Raw genomic sequence first — 19979 nt, 5'->3', positions numbered from 1 at the left:
AAGAGGCCATGACCTGATTTTTCTGAGTCAAATCTTTATTTGGCAAACAAAGCTCCTTCCTGATAATGCAGCCACGGAGAGGAGAAACCAGGGACCACCCCTCAAAAGCATCTCCTCCAGAAAAGGAGGAGTCGAGAGTCTCCCTCCTCTGCTGTTGCTTTCATGGCAAGATGGAGATGGCCTGTGGACGAAGGACCACAGGGCAACAAGGCCCCTCCAGGATGTTCCCTCCTCCGGAGTCACAGAGGGGTGGCAGGAATCGGGCCCAGGGGCCGGGAACCTCATACCCATGGTCCGCTGGGCTGTAGAGAGCCAGGTAGGAAGGAAGGGCCCTGGAGGACAAGGCTCCAAGGTGCTGCGGTCCTGGATTCCAGCTCCCTGGGGACAGGCAGGGGCTCCAGGCTCTGGCTGAGGCCCAGCTTGGAGTCACAGGCGGGCTCCGCCCCCCACTGAAGCCCAAAACTGGCCCTGCAAGGAGGGGACAGCCACTCACGAGAAGGGGTTGTCACCGCCCCTCAAAATGGGCTGTGATTTGCTCCAAAGTCTTTCCTTTGGTTTCCGGGACACAGGACAAGGTGAAAAGGACACTGAAGATGCAGAAGGCGGAGGCAAGCCAGAAGGCTCCGTAGGGCCTGAGCACCTCCTGGAAGAGAGGGAAAGGCCGGATGTGGACACGGCAGAAGGCCGGGAGCCCTCCCGCGATCCCAAGCTGAGGCCCCAGCCTGCCTTGCCCAGGCTCGGGGGAGTGGAGGAGGGTCCGGCCCGCCTTCCAGAAGCCTGGGCCAAGCACCTACAGGGTGTGGATGTTGCGTAGACAGGGAAGCTGACACTCACTGAGACACCCACATCAAGTGACAGCTGGGCCCCCACCCTGGAGGTCTGCTTCCAGGGCCCCCAGACCCACTCTCTACGCTCTGCTTTGGCCCTGTGCTGAGTTCCCTGCCTCGGGACGAGTCTCTTCTCGGTGCCCGACGGAACGGGTGAGCTCTCAGCAGGTTGAGATGGGGCAGGGTGAGCACACAAGGCACACGGGGCCCACCAGCACGGAGGGAAGAGCGAGCGGTTCCCTCCACTCAGAGCCTGGCCACCCTCCCAGCGCAGGCCCAGGGACCTCCCAGGTGCCAGAACCAAAGCCCCCTCCCTTGTTAGCTCCTCCTCCTCTGGGACCCATCACTGCCCTTCCCCCAGAAGTTCTTCTCTCAGCCTCTTGGATGCTGTGCACCCCTGGGTCCCTGTTAGGTCCTTTACCATCTCCTCCCTCTGTTGTTGGCCCCCCACAGCTCCCAGCAAGTCATTTCCATCTCTAAATCTCTGCCCTGGTCTTCCCGGTGTGCTCCCCAGGGCAGCCCATCTGAGTGGGCCCAGGCCCTGCAGAGACTCCAGGCCAGCCCCAGGCGTCCACGCCTCTCGTGGCCTGCCCCTCCTTGCTCTGCCCAGCCTCCTGGTGGTCCGTCCTCTCTCCACTGCCATCCCAGTCCAGTCAGAAAGGGCACCCTGTCTACCTCACTGCTGTCTCTGGCTCCTTGAACAGGCCTGGCCATGGTATGTCCCAGGAGACGTGGAGGGGAATGAATGCCTGAACAGGGGGCCTATCTGCTCCAGAAACATCCTTCCCTATCGGTTGGGGAGCCCCTGAGGCAGGATCCAGGTCTGTGTCAGGTCATCCGTGCGAAAGTAGCAGGATGTTAAAATGAACTGATGCTCCCACAACCGTAAGGGGGAGCTGCCGTCACCCTCCTCCATTTTCAGCCAAGGAAGCTGGTTCAGAGGTGAGCAGCACACCCAAGGTCACACAGTGGGAAGTGGCCAGGGTGGGCGAAGAGCCCAGGCCTGCCAACTCCAAAGCCAGGGTACTTCCCACGCAGCCCTATAACCTGGCTCATGTCCCCAGCGTCCAACGGCGGAGGCCAGTCTTGCTGTCCTTCTGCCAGGATAGCCTGAAGTCTCCCGAGTGGTCACAGCCTGGGTCCCTCACCTTCCTGGCCTGTCAGGCCTCCCCTCATCCCTGACCAAGATGGCTGGTGTCCCAGGAGGGTGGCTTCAGCCTGCATGCGAGGCCACTGACCCTGAGTCTTCCGCAGTAAGAGTAATTCTAAAAAGAGCTCCCCACTGACTACGTGAGGGGGAGGCCCTCTGGGCCTACGCTCACCATGACACTGCTGAACTCCTTCGTCACCAGGAAGGCCATGAACCAGTTAGTGAGGACGCACACACCAGTGGCCATGCCCTTGACGTGCAGAGGAAAGATCTCAGACATGAGGAGCCAGGGGATGGGCCCCCAGCCCACGGCGAAGCCTGTGGGAGCAAGACAGGCATCAGAGCCCATGGGGACGGACCCTCGGGCTTGCCACAGCACCCTTGGGCCAAATCCTCGCGGTTTCCAGTCTGGGCCCCCCAGCTCTGAGCCTTCCTCCGCCTCAGACGGGTCCCTCCACTGCTTACGCATCAGGCTTTTCTCTGTAGAATGGGGTCATGATGGGGCCTGCTTGGAGGGCTGTTTGGCGGGGTGGGGATTAAGTGAAAGGGGCAGAGAAGGGTTTAGCTCAGTGCCTGGGACATGGTCAGAGCCATAAACGCAGAGGTGGGGACCCATGTGATAGAGAGGCAAGGCCTGGTAGGCCTGGACTTGCTGGGAGCTGCAGGAACCTGCTGGTGACAGGATGTCCCCATCCCCCCCCCAATCTCCCCACGGACCCCTTCCTCACCGGCGATGAAGAGGCACATGCTGCCCACTGCCAACCAGGCCAGCCCCACGCTGGCGCTGGCGGGCTCCATGGAGAGAGGCGTCAAGAGGTCCACGTGTGAGGAGTTGCCGGGGCCGCCCTGGGTCAGCTTGAAGTAGGCGCCAAAGGCACTAGTGCTGAACACCATGACCACACCTGCAAGTGGAGGGCGGCAGTGGGCAGGGCCCTGGGAGAAGAGGACCGCAGCCCAGGCACGTGGCACTCAGGGCTGGAGTCTCAGCGCCATGTGGCCACAGCAATGGGGCCTGGCTTTCTCTGGGAGGCCAGCGAGCGGTGGTGCCTGGGAGCCCAGACTGGCGGCCCCGGCTTGGACCTTGAAGCACAGCAGACCCCGAGAGCCTCCTGGTGGCAGAGCCTCCCCGGCCCGAGGAGCAGGAGGGGTAACTGTGGCAGCAGCTCGGTCTTGACCCCCATGCAGATCATCTCGGGATCCTCACCATGGCCCCCCGTCGCCCCCATTTCAAATGGGGGAAACTGAGGTTCAGAAAGGTGAAGTCACTTGCCCCAAAAGACCACAAGCTTCTGAGTCACTTCCCCTCCTGGGTCCTCAGTTTCCTTGTCGTAAACTGGGCCCCTGATGGCGCCTGCGTGGAGGCTCGCTGCGAGGGTTAAGGCACGCTACGGTGACGCTGTTAGCGCGGGCCTGGTCTGCAGCGAGCGCTCAGTAAGGGCGCCCATGAATCTCGGCCTTTCCTCAAGGGTGCTTGGCTGGCCTTTCCCTGCTGCCATGCGGTGGCCTCAGCAAAGACCCTCCGGCCTGTGGTGGGGAGCCTGGCCTGCGCCACCCCACTTTCACAGGGCTGAGCCCTGGCCCTGGGGCCTCACCTGACAAGGTCAGGAGCAGCCTCCGCCCAGCTCTGTCCATGATGAGGGCCGCTATGGCCGTGAACAGCACCTGGATGACGCCCACGATGACCGAGGCGAGGCTGCTGTCCTGGGGAGATGGGCCGAGGCAGGTCAGGCAAAGACCCCGGGATTAGGCATCCAGATGAGGCAGGCTGGGGCGGAGGCCTCTTTACCTTGAACTTGGCTTCCTCAAAGATGGTCTCTGCATAGAACATGACAGCATTGATCCCTGACAGCTGCTGGAAGGCCATCAGCGAAATGCCGATGATGAAGGGCTTGTAGATGCCAGGATGCCTCAGCTGGGCCAGGTGGAAGCCCTGCTCAGATAGAGGCCGGTGTCAGTGCTCCTCCCGACCCCCACCTGAGGGGCGCGCTGGCTTCGAGCCACGGTCCTAAAGCCTGGTCGAGCGAATGAGCCTCAGCTTCTTATCACCTGGGCCTCGCGTCCAAGACAGGTCCCCGCGTCATTTTAGCCTCACCATTTGTAAGGTGACAAGATCCTCACCTCCCCGTGGCCCTTCCTGATTTGCTGGTGGAACCACAAAGAGATTATATGGGCACAAAGCCAGGGGTTCGAGAATCCCACCAGCCCCAGGCCTAGGCCTGAGCCGAGCACCTCTCCTGGCATCGCTGAATCCCTACCACCACCAGGCATGTGCTGGGACTCCCATCTTACAGATGAAGAAAGGAAGGCTTAGGGATGTGACGGTCACAGAGACTCTGTCTTCTCCCCTGCCCTACAACACCTCATTTAAAACTCCAATTCCTCAAGTCTGCACCCGTGTTCCCTGTGACCCAGCCGGCCTTTTCTCTTTCTGGAACAGTAAGGTCAAGGCTAGGGCCCAGCCAGGTAGTGGGGCTCCAGCAGGCTTTTGCTTGCTCCGCCACTTGTGCCTCCCTTCCCCGTGTGTGTGTGTGTGCGCGCGCAGCCTTGGGGACAGGCTGTGCTGGCCTCCCCCCAACCGCAAAAGGGCCATACCTCGCTGTCTCCTACCCCCCCACCCCCATCCCGCCCCGGTGCTGGCTCCCAGCCCCTCACCTGGTGCTCAGCCCCGACAGGGGGCTCCTCCCAGACCTGCTCAGAGCCCCACAGGAACTGCATAGCGGCCGTGGCTTCCTGGTGCCTCTGCCGGGTCAGCAGGAAGCGCGGGGTCTCGGGCATGTGGCACATGAGCAGCATCATGAAGGACGCAGGCACGCAGCCCAGGACAGCCAGCCAGCGCCACTCTAGGACCCAGCCTGGTTGGGGGATTGGGGGGGGGTCAGGAATCAGAGCCTGAGTGGGCCACGCTGGATCTTATCAGGGCGGGCCTGCCCTCTTGCCAACCCCAGGGACTCAGCTTCAAGGGTGGGGGCCGCACTACTTCCGTGTGGCTACGTTCGTGTCTGTCACCAATATTGTTGTTACCAACTGGGGTTGATAAATATTGTAGAAACGCTGATGGGCACATCATTGTGCTACATCTGCTCAGTGAATATTTATGTGGCAATTAAAAACAGAATGAGGCACTTGCTCTTTGTCTAAAAGGTAGGGGAGGGAGAATAAATATGCACAGACTCTGGAAGGCCACCAAGAAGCAGGCAAGGTTGGCTCCTCTGGAGAGGAAAGGGGATGGAGTGGGAGAGACTTTTCATGGAACACCAGTGGATCAATAGTTACAGAAACTGATCAAAAAGCGTGCTGGTTAGGATGAACTGGAGGGAATTCTGTAGGCATACTGACACCCATGTGTCTGTCCCAAATGTCAGTGTCTGTATTTGGCAGGAGCTTTGGCACCCGCAGGGCCCCCAAAGCTGCCAGACTGCCCCCAGGACTCTGAATTAGAGTCTGGATGGTAAGTGGGCAAAAATCAAAGAGCCCAGACCAGGATGTCACCCACTGTGAAGAACCAGAGGGCACATACTCTGGGCCCTCTGGGTCTCAGGACATGCCTTGATAATTCTCATTAACAGCCTTGGACTAGGTGGGGTTATTGCTGTTTAAAGACAGGCGAAGTGAGGCTCTCTGGGGCAGTGTGACTAGGCCAAGGTCACACAGCCAGTAAGTGTCCCCTGACATGGGATTGTCTGATGTGAAGCTTCTCTCCACCTCCGTTCTGGTGAAAAAATGTCTGCCTCCAGAAGCTTCCTCATGCTGACCCCAGCTCTGCCCCTCGGGTCCCCTGGAACCCTCCTCTGTCACACTGCAAATCCAGTACTGGTATTTCTGAGAGACATGCCTGGGCCTTCCAAGCTCCTGAGCTGAAGAGTTTTAGGGGTGCGCCAGCCACCCCCTTGAATCCTCAGTTTGCCACTGCGCAGTGAGGTACTGACCTAACCGGTCAGCTCCCACCCCCCAGCCCCCTTGGAATGGGCTTCTGCCCTGGGAAGATGAGGACGTCACCTTCTCCAGCTCTCCCTGGAACGTAGTCGCAAGACCCACATGTCCCAGGGGCTCAGGGCGGCGGTCTGTGTGACAGGCTGTGTGACTCTGGGCAAGTCCCTTGACCTCTCTGAACTTCAGTGTCTACAGCTATAAAATGGCCACACAGCCATTAGCGGGGATCAAAAGAGAGACTGTGAAAACTACCTGCTAGATAGGCCAGGAGGATGCCTATGACGACCATCAGTTGCACACAGGAGCCCAGCAGCCCCCTCACTGAGGGGTAGGAGATTTCAGAGATATAGACCTGTTGGCAGTGAAGAGGAAACTTTACTCAGGGCCGAGAGTTCTTAAAACTGAAAAGCCTCAGCCGTTCACAGTTGAGGAGAGCCTCAGTGGGGGGCTGCTGCATGCCGGGTGAGGCTCTAATTGCAGGTCCCAGGTCAGCAAAGCCCTCCCCATACCTCCCCGCCTCTCCAAGTGAGCAGCAGTGGGTGTTTTAACAGGGATTAAGGATATATACATGGCTTGGGGGGGGGGTGTGGGGTGGGGTGGGGTGCGTGTGTGTGTGTGTTACACAGCTTTTCAAACTTTCATTTCATTGTATGACTACCCTGGATAAAATGCAGGTTCTGATGCAGTAGGTCTAGGGTGGGGCCCAAGATTCTGCCTTTCTTTTTTTATTTAATTCATTTATTTGAGAAAGAGCACGAGCGACAGAGGGGCAGGCAGAGGGAGAAGCAGGCTCCCCGCTGAGCAGGGAGCTCCATATGGGGCTCCATTCCAGGACCCCGAGATCATGACCTGAGCCAAAAGCAGACGCTTAACCACCTGAGCCACCCGGGTGCTCCCAAGATTCTGCCTTTCTAACTAGCTCCAGATGACACCCAGGTGACTCCAGATGTCCAGTGGTGCCCTTGGAGTGAAAGCCAACTCTTTGCCTCAGTTGCTACCATTGACTGCCACTGCTTCCTCGGGGCTCAGGGGCCAGAAAGGTCTTGCCCATACTTCTAGGTTATTCTGTACCTTATGCCCATGACTAAGATGGGTGTGTTTTTGTCCAAAACATAAAAACCAAAACCCAAAACATAAAATCCGACTCAGCTGCTGCCTGCTGCCCAGCAAATGCGGGTAAAATGAGTGGTGGGTGCAAAAGGATGACCAGGGAGGACTCTGAGCCACTCTATTAATCTTGACCAGGTTGGCGTGTGGGTGGTATACCATCCAAGCCCCGTAGCCAGCAGAACAGTTTACTGGTCACCCTGCAATTTCAGCTGCCAGGGTCCAAGCCCTCCACAAGCCATGCCAGGGCTATATGTGCACTCTTGCTTAATCCCCACAACCACTGCATGAGGTAAGGCCATTATTCCCATTTTACAGGGGAGGAAACTGAGGCACAGAGAGGTATACTCTACCCCAGTAAGTGACAGACCCGGTATTTCACCTAGAGAGATGGGTCCCAAGTCAGCCTGGACAGTGGTGCATGGGGAGATGGGAAGAGAGAAGAGGGGAAGCAGCTGGAGGACTAGTTCCTGAGGAGCGAAGGGAAACAGCAGAGAGATCAACGGCCTTTGCCAGGAGGACAAAGCAGAACAGGATTTTCCTGCTAAACTGTAGTCAGTAGTCTGAATGACAGTGGGAGATCTAAGCCTTACTGTAGGCTTCTGGGACCATCCACAGATGGTACTCATTTGTAGAGCAAAAGAGAGGCCTGGTTAAGTGGCACAGTCCCGGGTGTGAGTAGCAGCTTCACCACCGACTAGTTGTGGCTCGACAAAGGGCTTCAGTTTCTGAAGCTCCCTTCATCTGTAAACAAGGATAACAGCAGCTCCTTCCAAGGCCCGTCGCCGGGGGAAGGAAGATAAAGCTGGCGAGGGGCACGGTGCCAGGCACCCAGGAGGCCGCAGCCAGGGAGAACCACGCCCCCGGGTCCGCTCCTTCCCTGTCCCAGGGCGCGAGGCTCGGGGACACTCACCGGGGCTACGAGCGAGGCAATACCGCAGGCCAGGCCGGTTAGGAGGCGGCCCCCGAGCAGCATCCACACGTTCTGGGCCGCGGTGATGACTGCAAAGCCGACCACGAAGGGCACGGTGCAGAGCAGCAGGCTCAGCTTGCGCCCGGCGCGGTCCACGAGCCAGCCGCCCAGCACGCCCCCCGCCGCGGCTCCCAGGGTCACGATGGCCTGGGGGCGGAGTGACCGTAGGTTGCAGCGGGGGCGCCGCAGGGCCGCCGCCCAGCCTCGCCCTCAACCCCAGCCCCGGCAGCCTCCGAGAAGAGGGGACGGGGGTCCCGGGCTGGCGGTCGGGGGGGAGGGTGACCCCGGCAGGAGAGCCGGGACGCACCCGGGCGAGGGTCTTAGTGCCCGCCCGAAGCCAGGTAAGCGCAGGGGCCCCCCTCGCGCGTGCGGTGGAGGACGAGGGGCCCCGGCGGGCTGGAGGGTGAGCGAGGCCTCACCCCGAACCAGGAGGCGGCGGCGTCATCGAGGCGCAGGGCTGGGGACGCGGCGCGGCGCAGGCTCGGGATGGCCGGGGAGCTGTAGCCGAGCGCGAAGCCGAAGCTGAGCGGGCCCAGGGCGGCGGCGAAGGCGGCGAGGAAGACCCGGCGGCTGAGGGGAGCGCTGCGGGGACAGGGCAGCGGGTGAGCGGCGCCGGCCTGGGCGCAGCAGGAGGGGCGAGGCCGCGTCCCGGGCCCGGGTCCCCCCACCCGCTCACCTGCCGCCGGGCGGCCCCAGGAGCGGCTGTGTCTCCTCCTGGTCCTCCGGCGTCATGTCCGCAGCCAACGCCTGCTTGGTCAGCTCTGTTGCCTGAACTGCCACGGATCCCGCGAGTGCAGCCGGCACCCGCCTCTCACGGCAGAGCCGGCCAATAGGCGGGGAGGGGCGGCTCTGGGGCGGGATGGGAACGGCCAGTGGGAACGCCAGGCGGGGTTAGCCTTGCGCTAGGAGCCACCCTCCGAATCAGAGCCGACCAATGGGAGCAAAGAGCCGGTTGGCGAAGCTCACTGGATCCGCCCCCAGAGCCTGGCGAGCCAATGTTTAGGTGGGGCGGAGTTTGTATGTGGGCCTGGAGTAGAACCATCCAATAGGAGTGTGGTGCGAACCCAGAGGCGGGATCAGAAAGCTGCCTCAGGCGGAGCCAGCCAATGAGGGTGGAAGGCGGGGATGGCATCTGCTCCTGGAGCCGCCTCTCAGTCAAGCTTCAACCAATGAGGCTACCAGCAGGACGAACGTGGAGCAGGTTGCGCCGCGCACAGGACTTCTCGCCCCGACTCCGGCCAGTAGCGTCTGTCCTGCCTGGTCGGCTCTGCGGTTTCTGCTCTGCGTTAACCGGTGCCCTGCGGCTGGGGTTCAACGCGCCTGGTCCAGCTCAGCTCACTGACAGCCGCAGGGAGGAATGTCTCCAAGCGACGGTCCTGGGCCGCTCTCTTTCCTCGCGGAACCTGGGCTGCCGGGGGCGGAGGCATGGCCCCGCGCGCCGCAGCCCATCTCGGTGCGGGTCATAACTCGGAGCCCGCAGATTGCTGACGGCTACGAGCCGACAACCACCAGGACCTCGAGGTGCAGAGGACCTGTGTTGGGCAGGGCCCTCATATGTGTGACTGATCGGGGCTTAAATGGTGAGCCCTAGGCTCCCTGTTAAGTTCCACTCACTTCATAGGTCATCCTGACTCTTGAGTCTTCATCTTAACACCTGCCGTCTTTGAGTCTCCTGCGGCTATTAATAGCCAGCTTCTTCACTTGAGCACCCAAGTGACTGCTGGAGATAGGATGATGTCAGGGCTCTGAAGGATCTTGCCATCTATACCCAACCCTTCTCTGGATGAGGCAGCTGAGGTGGAGTGCTGTGTAATTCTTGAAAGTACCAGGGCTATGAGAGTAAGAGGTTTGGCTTTTAATCCCTCTCTGGGCCTCTGTTTCCTCATCTCTAAGTGGGAATGATATCTACCTTCCAGGAGGGTTTTAAGCAGAGGCAGTGTACACGAAAGATCAAGCACATGTGAAGCACTCAAATGCTAGCCCATATGATTATGAAAGTTGTTTGACCTAGTGCAGGCTCCTGATTGTACTATCTTTAAAGACAGGCAACCACCCCTCTATGCTTCCACAGCATCTTGTGCTCGAGTTATAAATTCTTATCTGAGCACTTATCACTGCCGTGTGATCACTTGTTTACTTCCCTCTGTCCCTTAATGGATGTGACCTCTTCCTCCACACAGTGGGCCGTTGGTGTTTGCAGAGTGGACGAATGCCTCCAACTCCACAGGCAAACTGCTGCATTTACACAGTGCAGTAACTCAGCCAGGGGGGTAGGCAGAAGGGCTTATGTGGACAGGATGCTCCAGGGAGCCCAGCTAGCACCAGCCCTCTGAGCCACAGGCCCCTACAAACCCGCTCCTGCCTTCTGGCTGGTGGTCTCCCTTCCCAAGGGTGCGGCATTCACTTCTTGGCCTTTGTAAGCAGATATTGCTGCCAGAGCTGCCTCCTATCCCCCTTTTATAAGCTAATCACCATCTATCTGATTAGTAGGGTCCATTTCTTGCCCTTTCTACATTCACTCCTCAGATTTGTGACTCTTGTCAAATCATGGGGCAGTTCTGATGCTTCCAATCTCTTTGGAAGAATGTTCTAAATCACCCTTGGTTTTTTTTATTCCAGGCTGAGAAGCAAGAAACTCCAGGAAAAAAAAAAAAAAAAAAAAAGATGACAGAAAGAACACACAAACTCATAAAGCTTACAAATTAGTTTAACATGAAAAACACCAGTCAGATCCAACTGACACAAGGCACTCAGCCTGACTCTGTATGGTGGACAGGGGAGAGAACAGAGCTCTGGGGTCAGAGAACTCAGAGTTTCAAATCGCTGTCCCTTTCTGAGCCTCAGTTTACTTATCTGAAAAGCAATAATAATAAAATCTAACTCCCAAAACTTTTCACGAGGTTGAGATAGAGCATGCAGTGGATCTTGTGTTTCCCCCAAATACGGAAGGGGCAGAAGGAAACACAGAGGAGGAACGGCAATGCTGAGTACAGCTAGGGCATACCTGGCTATACCTAGAAAGCACCGTATGCATTACTCTCGCCCTCCTGCCATCTGCTGAAGGGAACCAGGCAGCCTTCACTGGATCCAGCATGTTGGGCTGTTTCTTGCACAAACACCACGCAGGCAGTTGTGCAACAGGCAGACAAGGGAGCTCTCCCCACAGTGTGCAAGGCCCACGAGGAGGTGGGACCCAAACTTCTGTAAAATCTGTCCGATCAAGGTCATGTCAAACACAGCTCTCTGCACTCCCAGAGAAGGCGTGCAGAAGAACCCTCAGGGATGCTTTCACGGGGGAAATGATTTAAAGTTTCTTTTGGTGGGTAATTTAGGCAAGAAGAGAGCTAATAAAATGGAATCCGTTAGACTAAAGCCAAAGGTAAATTACCTTCTTCACACAGATTAAAATTTTTACAGTGTCAGTGAAACTACGTTTCCCCCTTGGATCTCCCGTGGCCAGAGGCTGACATTTCACGGTCTCATTTGCACTTGGTCAAGCCCACATTTTCTTCTCACTTTGAGGAGGGGGCAACAGAAGGCAAGTGATGACAAGAGAAGGACAATCACTTGGTTCACGTGGAAGAGCAAAGCAGACCTAAACATGAGAAGGGAATTTGAGGATGATGATTTTGGTGGCAAGGAGTGACTATTGCCTGGCTATATGATTTCAGAGTAACTACAGAACCAAACAAAATAATCTTAAGACTCTTAACAGGCTTTGTGAGACACAAGGAGGGAGCAGGAGCTTCTAAGAACTAACCATTCAGCTTTTCTCAAAAGTCTACAGGCAGGGACACAGCTGGTTCCAAACTCAGTGAACTGAAACAGCAACAGGGGCCAAATGTGCAGAAAGAAAACTTATTTATAATAAATTTAAAAAGTAATAGCTTTTCTTTATAAAAGAAACACAATATGTGACATAAATCAAAACCGTAATGAAAAAATAATTTTTCCATCAAAGTATATAAAATACAAGAGAAGGTTGCAGTAAATAAGAATGAACATTTTTGATTTATTCAAAGTTTCAATCTAAAACCTCAATGAAATCTACTACCTTTATTACAAGGGGACTGATGGTTCCTGAACAGAAAGAAACAAAGGTCAAGAAAGATGGCACCGGACATTGGAGAGACCCAAACCGGCCAGGTGTGCAGAAGGTTTGGTCCAGTAGATCACGGGTGGGCTAAAAGCCACATTTTGTTGAGAAATGCTGTCAGAACTGGTTAAAGAGTATAAACCTCCATAAGAAAATTAAAGATGGCAAACTCGATCCGGACCCTGTTTACTTCAGGTCAATAATGTCTTCATCCGAGGAAGCTGTGAGCTGAAAGGGGCTACTGCCCCACACGGGGCTGCCTTCTCTGTCTGCCACAGGATCCTGGTCAGAGCCCGTCGAGTGGTAGCGCCCCTCGGGGTTGGCTTCTGGAGCAGAAGGACTTTCCAAGGAGCCCGTGGTGATCCTAGAAGAGAAAAGTCACATAAGGGATCCCTGGAGAGCACTGGTGACCTGGGCCCCTTCTGTCAGGCAGTTTCCTGCTCATCTGAGCTCATAAAGCCTTATCCCCTCACCCCCCACCCATTAGTGGGGAAAGGTGGGGACATGTAGGAGTCAGCCCCACAGAGCGTGGAGTCTACAGTCAGCCAGCCCTACCTCATGGGCTGTTGGGAGTTTTAAAGGCCAAAGGTGACATATAGGAGGTGTTTGAGGTGTTTTTTACCTTTCTAAAGGGCAAATCGGGATAATGTCACTCTCTGCCTAAAACCCTCCTGGGTTGGGGCTCCCTGTGGCCTGAGGATAAGGCTGAAACTCCTACCCACAGGACCACAGACCACAGGATCTGGCCCTGGGGACCCTTCTGCCTCCTCCCAGCCCAACCTACCCCCTTGATTTTTCTCTTGTACTCAGGACACTCTTGATAGCTGCAAAACCAATCTGACCAAGTTCAGGGGGTTCATTCATTCAACAAGTACTCATTTGGCCTGTGAAAGCCCCCGGCCCAGCCTTTGGCCGCTCAACAGGCCATGCCTTTCAGAGCCTTTGCCCCTGCGGTTCCCCTTGTTCCTTCTAATTCAATCAAAGCTTGGCTCAATGCCACTTCCTCAGAGAAGCCCTCTTGACACCCCCTTCCCAAAGTAGAACTTCTACCCACGCCCGCCCCCCCAACTCTTACCTTTTTAAAAATTTCCTTACAGCACTTGTCACTATTGGAAATGATTTAATTTGCTTAATTGTTTACAGGTTTATGGTCTGGGTCTCCACACTAGAATGTAAAGTCCACGAAGGCAGGACTTGCCACAAAGGGGCTCAGTTTGTGGGATTAAAGCATCTGTGAGTGCTGCCCCCTCTCGGCCAGGCTAATGCTTACTGGGTCTGTGGACCTGGCTCAGCCTTTCCTGGTGTTTGAGACCCTCCCTGCTCCAGGTGGGGGTGGTGGCACTGCTCATTCCTGTGCATCACCTGCCACCGCAGAATGCTGCAATTCCTAGAGTGTTCTGTTGGCCTTCCCCCCTGGCCTGTGGACCCCTTGAGAGTGATCTTCATATCCCCAACATCCAGGTCAGTGCCGGGTGCCCTAAGAATGTGTGTTGAGTGAATTAATGGAGCCTGGACATGCGCCCCCTTACCCTCCATACAGGAGCTTGAGGGACATGGAGGCTCTTAGGGGACAAATAGTGGGACTTCACAAACGTTCACTGACATGGGATACTGAACTGCCATCCAAAAAGGCTGTACCTGCTCTCTTCCCACCAGAAGCATTGGAGAGGGCCTATTATCTGTCGCTCCTACTGAGCATTTTCATTTAAAAATATCTCTGTCGGGGCGCCTGGGTGGTATAGTCAGTTAAGCATCTGACTCTTGGTTTCGGCTCAGGTCATGATCTTGGGGTTGTGAGATCCAGCCCCACGTTGGGCTCCATTCTTAGCAGGGAGTCTGCTTGAGATTCTCTTTCCCTCTCCCTCTGCCCCTCCCACTCATGCTTGCTCTCCCTCTCTCTCAAATTAATAAATCTTTAAAAAAATCTCTCTGAATCTGGTGAGGAAAAAAAAAAGAAAGAAAGAAAGAAAAAGAAAGAAGAAAAAATCCCTTTATGTATTTTTATGAGCATTTGCTGAATCGTAAGTGAGGTTGCCCCCTTGTGCCTGAGCCCCTCCCTGGGCCAGCCTAGGGGTCCTCAGAGAGGAGCTGGATGCTGACTGTCTGCCCGTGGCATCGTCAGTCAGCAGAAAGGGCCTCATGGCAGTGCTGTGACCCAAAGGGCCACCACCCTGAGCAGGGACGGCTGGGGATGGCCTATACCTGTCACTGCTAGTTGATCTTGCTGTCCCTGGCTTCGGGCCTCCTTGGCTTTCTTCTAACTGCTTCCGGGCTTTTGATTTGGGCTTTGGTGCTCCTTCTGACCTGGGTCCAACTTCATCAGAGAGGCCTAGATTATAGGGGAGAAGCACAGGTCAGAGGGTTATTACCACTGGGCTGCCATGGGGATAGAAAATGTCCTTTTTTTTTCTTGGTTGGCTATTGGTGCATTATTGGGATAGAGTCAGGAAGCGTTGATAAATTATATATTTTAAAGTAACTGGTTTTCTTGTTGGTGGAAGGTTTTTTTTCTGATCCTAAAGAATATATATATATAGGAAGGAAGGGAGGGAGGGAGGGAGGAAACTCAGAAGGGTCTAGAGGAGGAGAGAAAAATCCATGATCCTACCACTGGAGACTATAATTCTCCAACTCTGAGGCTCAATTTCAGAAAAGCACAGTGGTTTGTAACACAGCGGCTGGCAGATCAAGCTTTCACAGGGCACAGTGGGTTAAAATAGCAACACGCATACTCTGAAAGCACAATGGAAGGCACCAACTTCTAAGACCGACCGACTTTGCCAGAGTCAAAGCCTGCCCGGTCAGGCGGCCTGCATCCCCGCCCCAGTTGTCAGGAAACAGGACTGCAGGCCAGGGATGCCCTAAGGTGAACTGTCCTTGCAGTTTTAGGCCATGCAGGTCCCAATTAGGTTTCAAACCACTTCTTACTGGTTTAGCACATCACTTCCTTTTTCTCCACTTTGTTTTCACAATTCGGAACAAAAGTCTTTCTAGCAGTCTCGCCTCTGCACGACTATCACAGTACTTCGTGCTTTTCCGGTCTGGTCTCCCATCAGTGTTACCAAGAGAGAAGGATCTACCAAATATCTCACGTCTGTGCCATCCCTACAGACCTGCCCCCGGGGTCTCTGGGCTTCGGGAAGCCATAACTGAACTGCACCACGAATATCAAAAACAGGGTGAATTTAAAATTTCAAGTACACAAATATAACATATTATCTGAGAACTGGAGGTTGTAAATCCTTCTAGATACTTTCTAGGAAATCCTACATATAGAGATACTTATATTTTAAGAAATTGTGTCAGACTAGATCTACTGTTTTGTAAACTGCCTTTTCTGCTTTTAACCTGGTTTGGGCAGCCTTCCACACCAATAAATACAGACTGACACATCGTTGTTGGGGGTAAACCGTATGCTATTCCTAGGTGTAGCTGCACTATCATGGGTTTATATCCCTTGTTAAAGGGAAAGTTTCTTTTTTAAGTCATTGTTTTCGAGGATGATTAACATCCAAGATGAAACCAGCTGGCCTATTTACGAACAGCAAAAACACAAAAACGGCCCGTCGTTACCCAGCAGTTCCCTGCGTGTCCTGCTGGCTATTTCTTTAATCTCCATGCGTGACAGGGACAGGGAGTGAGTGACGGGAATGGCAGCGATGCCCAGGCCGATGGCCGTGGGTGGGGTGACAGCTTTGGAGACCAGAGGCGACTTCAGAGGTCGTTCGATGCTTCTGCCCACAAGGTTTCTGAGTGGAATCTTGTACAGATTTTTGGACGGAGTTTCGCCTGAAATATGATTGAGAAAAGAACATGAGAACTTTAAGCAAAGTCTGTACTATTTACAAGGGTGACTTCCGGTTCCTCAACCCAGTGAGCAGGAAGGAAGAATTTAGGCTGCATGCTGACCTCCCAGACCCCATTCGGAGCAACAGAGGGATGGTGCCTGATGGCTTTGGTTTTAAGGGCACTGTTTTCACAGGTACATGGCTAAACATGCACCTGCTACGGCGCCGTGTGCCCAGAAGGGGAGAGCACCCAGGAGGGCAGACAGCGGCAGCACCCTTTCTGCTTGGGGTGCCCTGTGCTTCCAGGGACGGGAGAAGTAACGACCGATGTGGTGAGCAGCTGGGAAAAGCACGGTGCTCAGAGCAAAGTCGTAACCACAGCAAAGGCCTTTGGGATTCGTGAGCAGATCCAGATGGAGTGAAAGCTGGGTGTGCTCCGTAGGTTTTAGGACTCTGTCCTTCTGGCTATAAAAACCTACCAGATCATTAACATCCCTGAAGGAAAGACACCTTTGCTGTGGCAAGTTGGAATCTCTAGCCCTCAACTCCCTTCTCCCCATGGAATCAGTTCTTTTCATAATGGGCTTTTGTTGTTGTTATCACAGGTTTCTTAAGAATGCAACCAATGCATTCAGAATGCATTTTTTTAAATAGCTTTAAACAGTGACTCCGTTAGGCAGTAGTCACATGTCGATATGTGAGAATGAACTAGAGAAATCAGAATGGAGGGGCGCCTGGGTGGCTCAGTCCATTAAGCATCTGCCTTCGGCCCAGGTCAGGATTCCAGGGTCCTGGGATCGAGCCCCGCATTGGGCTCCTTGCTCAGCAGTGAGTCTGTTTTCCCCTCTCTCTCGGACCCTCTGCCTGCTTGTGCTCTTTCTCTCTCAAATAAATAAATAAAAATCTTAAAAAAAAAATCAGAATGGATTGGAGATATCTATTAATAAGACAGTAAAAATTGCACTTCACCTTCCCCCGTGGAAGAAGGAAACACTGGAGTATCTCGGCCTGGGGGTGTCTGAGGAGAATTATGGGCACTGGCCCCCTTGGAGCTGCCTCCGGACGAGACCTCGTTCACAGCAGTGGTGGCTGTGAAGTATATATCCGACTAGAATGAAAGAGAAAGCATTAGGGAGCTGCGTGGCTTAGAGGCCCTGCACCCATGGCCCTCCCGTCATCACCGCAAAGCCTGCAAGCGATCTCCGCTCGGCCGCTCTGTCCGTGGGGAATGCAGTGCGGTAACGCGCCTGGGCAGCGGGCTTCCAGAGCAAAAGTCCTGCCCGCCGCCCCAGACCTTTCCTGGGTATTCAGTTCCCCACACTTCCCCTTATCTGCTTGCTGATTCACAATAGAAAAGAGGCCATTTCCCAACCCAGCGCACACCTGCCTAACAGGAACGTCAGGTACCCGCAGCGTCAGACCTGGAAAGTATCTGGGGTTCAGTCGGGTCCACTTACAGATGGGAACACGGACCATTCATTCACTGGTTCAGCAAACACTCACGCACACCCGCCCTGTGAGGGCTCTGGTGGGAACAGCCGGGGGGTGCTGGAGCCGGCTTGTAACTGACCCACGAGTGCCGATTTTCAGGGATTTTGCAAGTGAAACACAGCCATTATGAAACTTAAATAAATAATATTAAAAACAAAGGTACTAAATGTCAGAATTTGACCATTCCTCATTCTTTGACTATGTTTACCATGATCTATGTTCTTGAGGTTATTTACATCAACTTTCACACTGGAAGCTGGATGTCCTGATGGCGGGACTATTTACACCATGGAAATTGGCAGACACTACGGACCAGAGCTGGATTTGTTGTTTTGTTGACCGTCTGGGCTTAATGGGATGGAGAAAATTTCTAATAGTGAAGATTGAAAGCAGAAGTGTGTTGAAAGTGAAAGAAATTTTGGTTTAATGACCGGTTTGTATGAGAGTGAGAAATATTTTAATAGTAGATCACATATCAGATTTCATGACAGCCAGCCTATTGGAAAAAGAGTTAATGCACTGAGCTACAACCCCCAGCTGTAAAATCAGGGTAGGCCCCACCCACAGTTAGCAAAAACTAACGAAAAGTATTTTGTGAGAGCCGACAGGCCTAACGCATTTCAAGATAAAAACACTATATATTTTATTCTTTGTAAACCATAAGCTATTTTAATTTTTCTATCAGCAAAATTTATAACCGACTGAGGTACATATATATGTACGTACACACACACACACACACTCTGACTTCCAGGCTCCGGGGGGCTGGTGGTTCAACCTTTACCAGCATACCCCTGGCGCTGTGCTAGTCCCCGACTCCTGGAACTGTCAGCGTAGTAGGGGAGGCAGATAGGCAGTCAGCCACCCCCAAAGGGGATGCATGTCGGGATGGAGAAGGCACCACGGGGCCTGAGCAGGGGGGCCCAGCCGGCCTGGCAGGGACGGGGCAGACTGTGGGGCTGGCGCGGGAGGAGCTAGGACAAGACCTCTTGGATTGTGTGCCAGCGACAAAGACACCTTGGGAAGTCATCTCCGTTCCCGTGTCCCTTGGTTTTGCTCAAACTCTGTTTCAGGACATGGATTAGTCAGCCATATTTCATGGGCCACAAAAATCAAGCTGAGGATGGAAGGCGGCAAAGGAAGAACAGGATACCACAAGCTCTTCCTTTTCTGGACTTGGGCTGTCCCTCAGGGTCAGGGGCAGCGGGGACCCCTGACCTAACCCAGCCTGATGGCACATTCCTCTCTTCAGCCCAGAGCTTCAGAGCTTCACAACTGCTACCTGCACTGAGTGACCACACACGAGGGGGACCCGAAGGGGCCACACCCGAAAACCCCATGGGGGTTCTGCTGTGGCTGCTCTCCCTCTGGCACACAAGGGGCCTAACTCCGTGAGCTAGCGTCCACGCCCTCCTGGAGCTCAGGTGCTGCTCACCCTGGAGGCCACGAGCTGCAGCTGCGGCACGACGGCTGTGTGGACCAGGTTCCCGTTCACCACCAGGCGGATCTCCATGGAGTCGGTGGTGAAGGCCAGGAGGTACGGGAAAGCGCACACTGCAAGGCAACGGGGCGCGTCAGCTGCCAGCCTGCTGGCTTGTGGCTCTCGAGGTGCCGGACCATCCCACAACTGCCCTCACTGCTCCAGAAACTCCCATCTCCCCTCCTCCTCCGGCTGCTTCTCTTCTTCCTCCCCTGGCATGTCCCCCGAATCTAAGAGAGCCTCATTCCTGAGACAGCCTCCTCTTAGCTGCCAAGCTTCTGCTTCAAGTTGGTGAGCACTGCCTCTGTTTCTCCTTGTCCCCTTTTCACTGGGGTCGCATAACCTGGTCTCCTGGAGGCTCACCCGCCCAAGTCCCGAGAGACATTCCCCCCTCTTGTCCCCTCTGGCAGATGCCGCTGGGCCCCGAAACCCCGCCTTTCCCGGGTCTTCATGCCCTGTCACTTGCTCCCTTCTCCTCTGTGCTCCTCCTGCCATGCCTGGGCCGGGATTGGGTCTTCTTCCTCACTGTCCCTCACAGGGCGCTGTGGCGTCAATGGGTTTATAGAGTTATTTGTGAAAGGTCGGCCCCTCTTCTTGAAATCGTTTTTACGACACCCTGACTTCTAGGCCCCACAACTGCCCTGGTTGCCCTGGGACCTCTCGCTTTGGCCCCTTTACTGGCTACTTCATGCTCCCATGCTCCTTCACACTAGCTTATTCTCTGTTTGCTCTCTCCTTGGTGAACCCTCTACTCCCTTGGCTTTACCCGGGGTGACCTACCACACCCATGCCTCTAGCCTTGCTCTCTCAAGTGACCTCCAGTGCTGGGGCTCAAAACCTGAAAGCAATCATCAATCCTTCCTTCTGTTTTTGTTTTTTGGGTTTTTTTTGGCCATCTCTCGTCTGTCACCGAAGGATGACTGGTCCCTCCATTATCCGGATTGGATCTTCTGTTCTCATCTCAAGACTCTAGACTGTTCACCTATGATCACATACTTGTCCTTGCGAGAAAACAGTACTAATTCAAACATTCTTGGCTCTGAGCTGACTCTCACCAGGCAGATACCCAGCTGTGGATCCTGAACCCCAGGAGGGAAGCACTACCACTCACTCCTTAATATTTCAGTGGCAGGCGAA

General features: G+C 54.7%; 2 protein-coding genes across 11 annotated transcripts in view; both read right to left on the bottom strand.

Moving 5' to 3' along the window:
* On the bottom strand, positions 1-8853 carry SLC2A8 (solute carrier family 2 member 8). Of its 3 annotated transcripts, none has more exons than XM_032418914.1 (11): positions 8664-8759; positions 8407-8569; positions 7928-8134; positions 6160-6259; positions 4630-4829; positions 3764-3907; positions 3570-3678; positions 2706-2879; positions 2150-2295; positions 494-643; positions 1-378 (listed from the first exon to the last, which is right to left on the bottom strand). In XM_032418914.1, the coding sequence occupies exons 1-10, from the start codon at positions 8717-8719 to the stop codon at positions 506-508; spliced, it is 1437 nt and encodes a 478-aa protein (XP_032274805.1). In that variant the 5' UTR covers positions 8720-8759; the 3' UTR covers positions 1-378; positions 494-505. The 3 variants fall into 3 exon arrangements, with proteins under 3 accessions (XP_032274805.1, XP_032274806.1, XP_032274804.1); XM_032418915.1 differs by having other exon boundaries at positions 1-302; XM_032418913.1 differs by having other exon boundaries at positions 1-643; positions 8664-8853.
* A 1852-nt stretch (positions 8854-10705) lies between these two features.
* GARNL3 (GTPase activating Rap/RanGAP domain like 3) overlaps positions 10706-19979 on the bottom strand; it is a 143461-nt gene continuing 134187 nt past the window's right edge. For 5 of the 8 annotated variants that reach the window (XM_032418946.1, XM_032418947.1, XM_032418948.1 and 2 more), the window contains 5 exons: positions 18798-18916; positions 16841-16979; positions 15657-15872; positions 14286-14412; positions 10707-12447 (listed from right to left, as the gene is read on the bottom strand). In XM_032418946.1, coding sequence (XP_032274837.1) covers positions 12270-12447; positions 14286-14412; positions 15657-15872; positions 16841-16979; positions 18798-18916 — 779 coding nt within the window. In that variant the 3' untranslated portion in view covers positions 10707-12269. Of the gene's footprint in view, positions 12448-14285; positions 14413-15656; positions 15873-16840; positions 16980-18797; positions 18917-19979 lie in introns of all 8 variants that reach the window. The other 3 variants (XM_032418943.1, XM_032418944.1, XM_032418945.1) reach the window with 1 other exon arrangement.

This window comes from Phoca vitulina, unplaced genomic scaffold (genome assembly GCF_004348235.1).
Source record: "Phoca vitulina isolate PV1807 unplaced genomic scaffold, GSC_HSeal_1.0 scaffold21, whole genome shotgun sequence".
Lineage (NCBI taxonomy): Eukaryota > Metazoa > Chordata > Mammalia > Carnivora > Phocidae > Phoca > Phoca vitulina.
The sequence above is the reverse complement of the archived record's forward strand: the minus strand, read 5'-3'. Positions and strand labels throughout refer to the sequence as shown.

Coding starts and splice junctions, on each gene's coding strand:
- SLC2A8 (XM_032418913.1), bottom strand. CDS start 8,719: ATGACGCCGGAGGACCAGGAGGAGACACAGCCGCTCCTGGGGCCGCCC. Junction 3,679..3,763: donor TTGAGGAAGCCAAGTTCAAG/GTAAAGAGGCCT, acceptor CCATCTCCCCAG/GACAGCAGCCTCGCCTCGGT. Junction 644..2,149: donor AGGAGTTCAGCAGTGTCATG/GTGAGCGTAGGC, acceptor CCTCTCTTCCAG/GAGGTGCTCAGGCCCTACGG.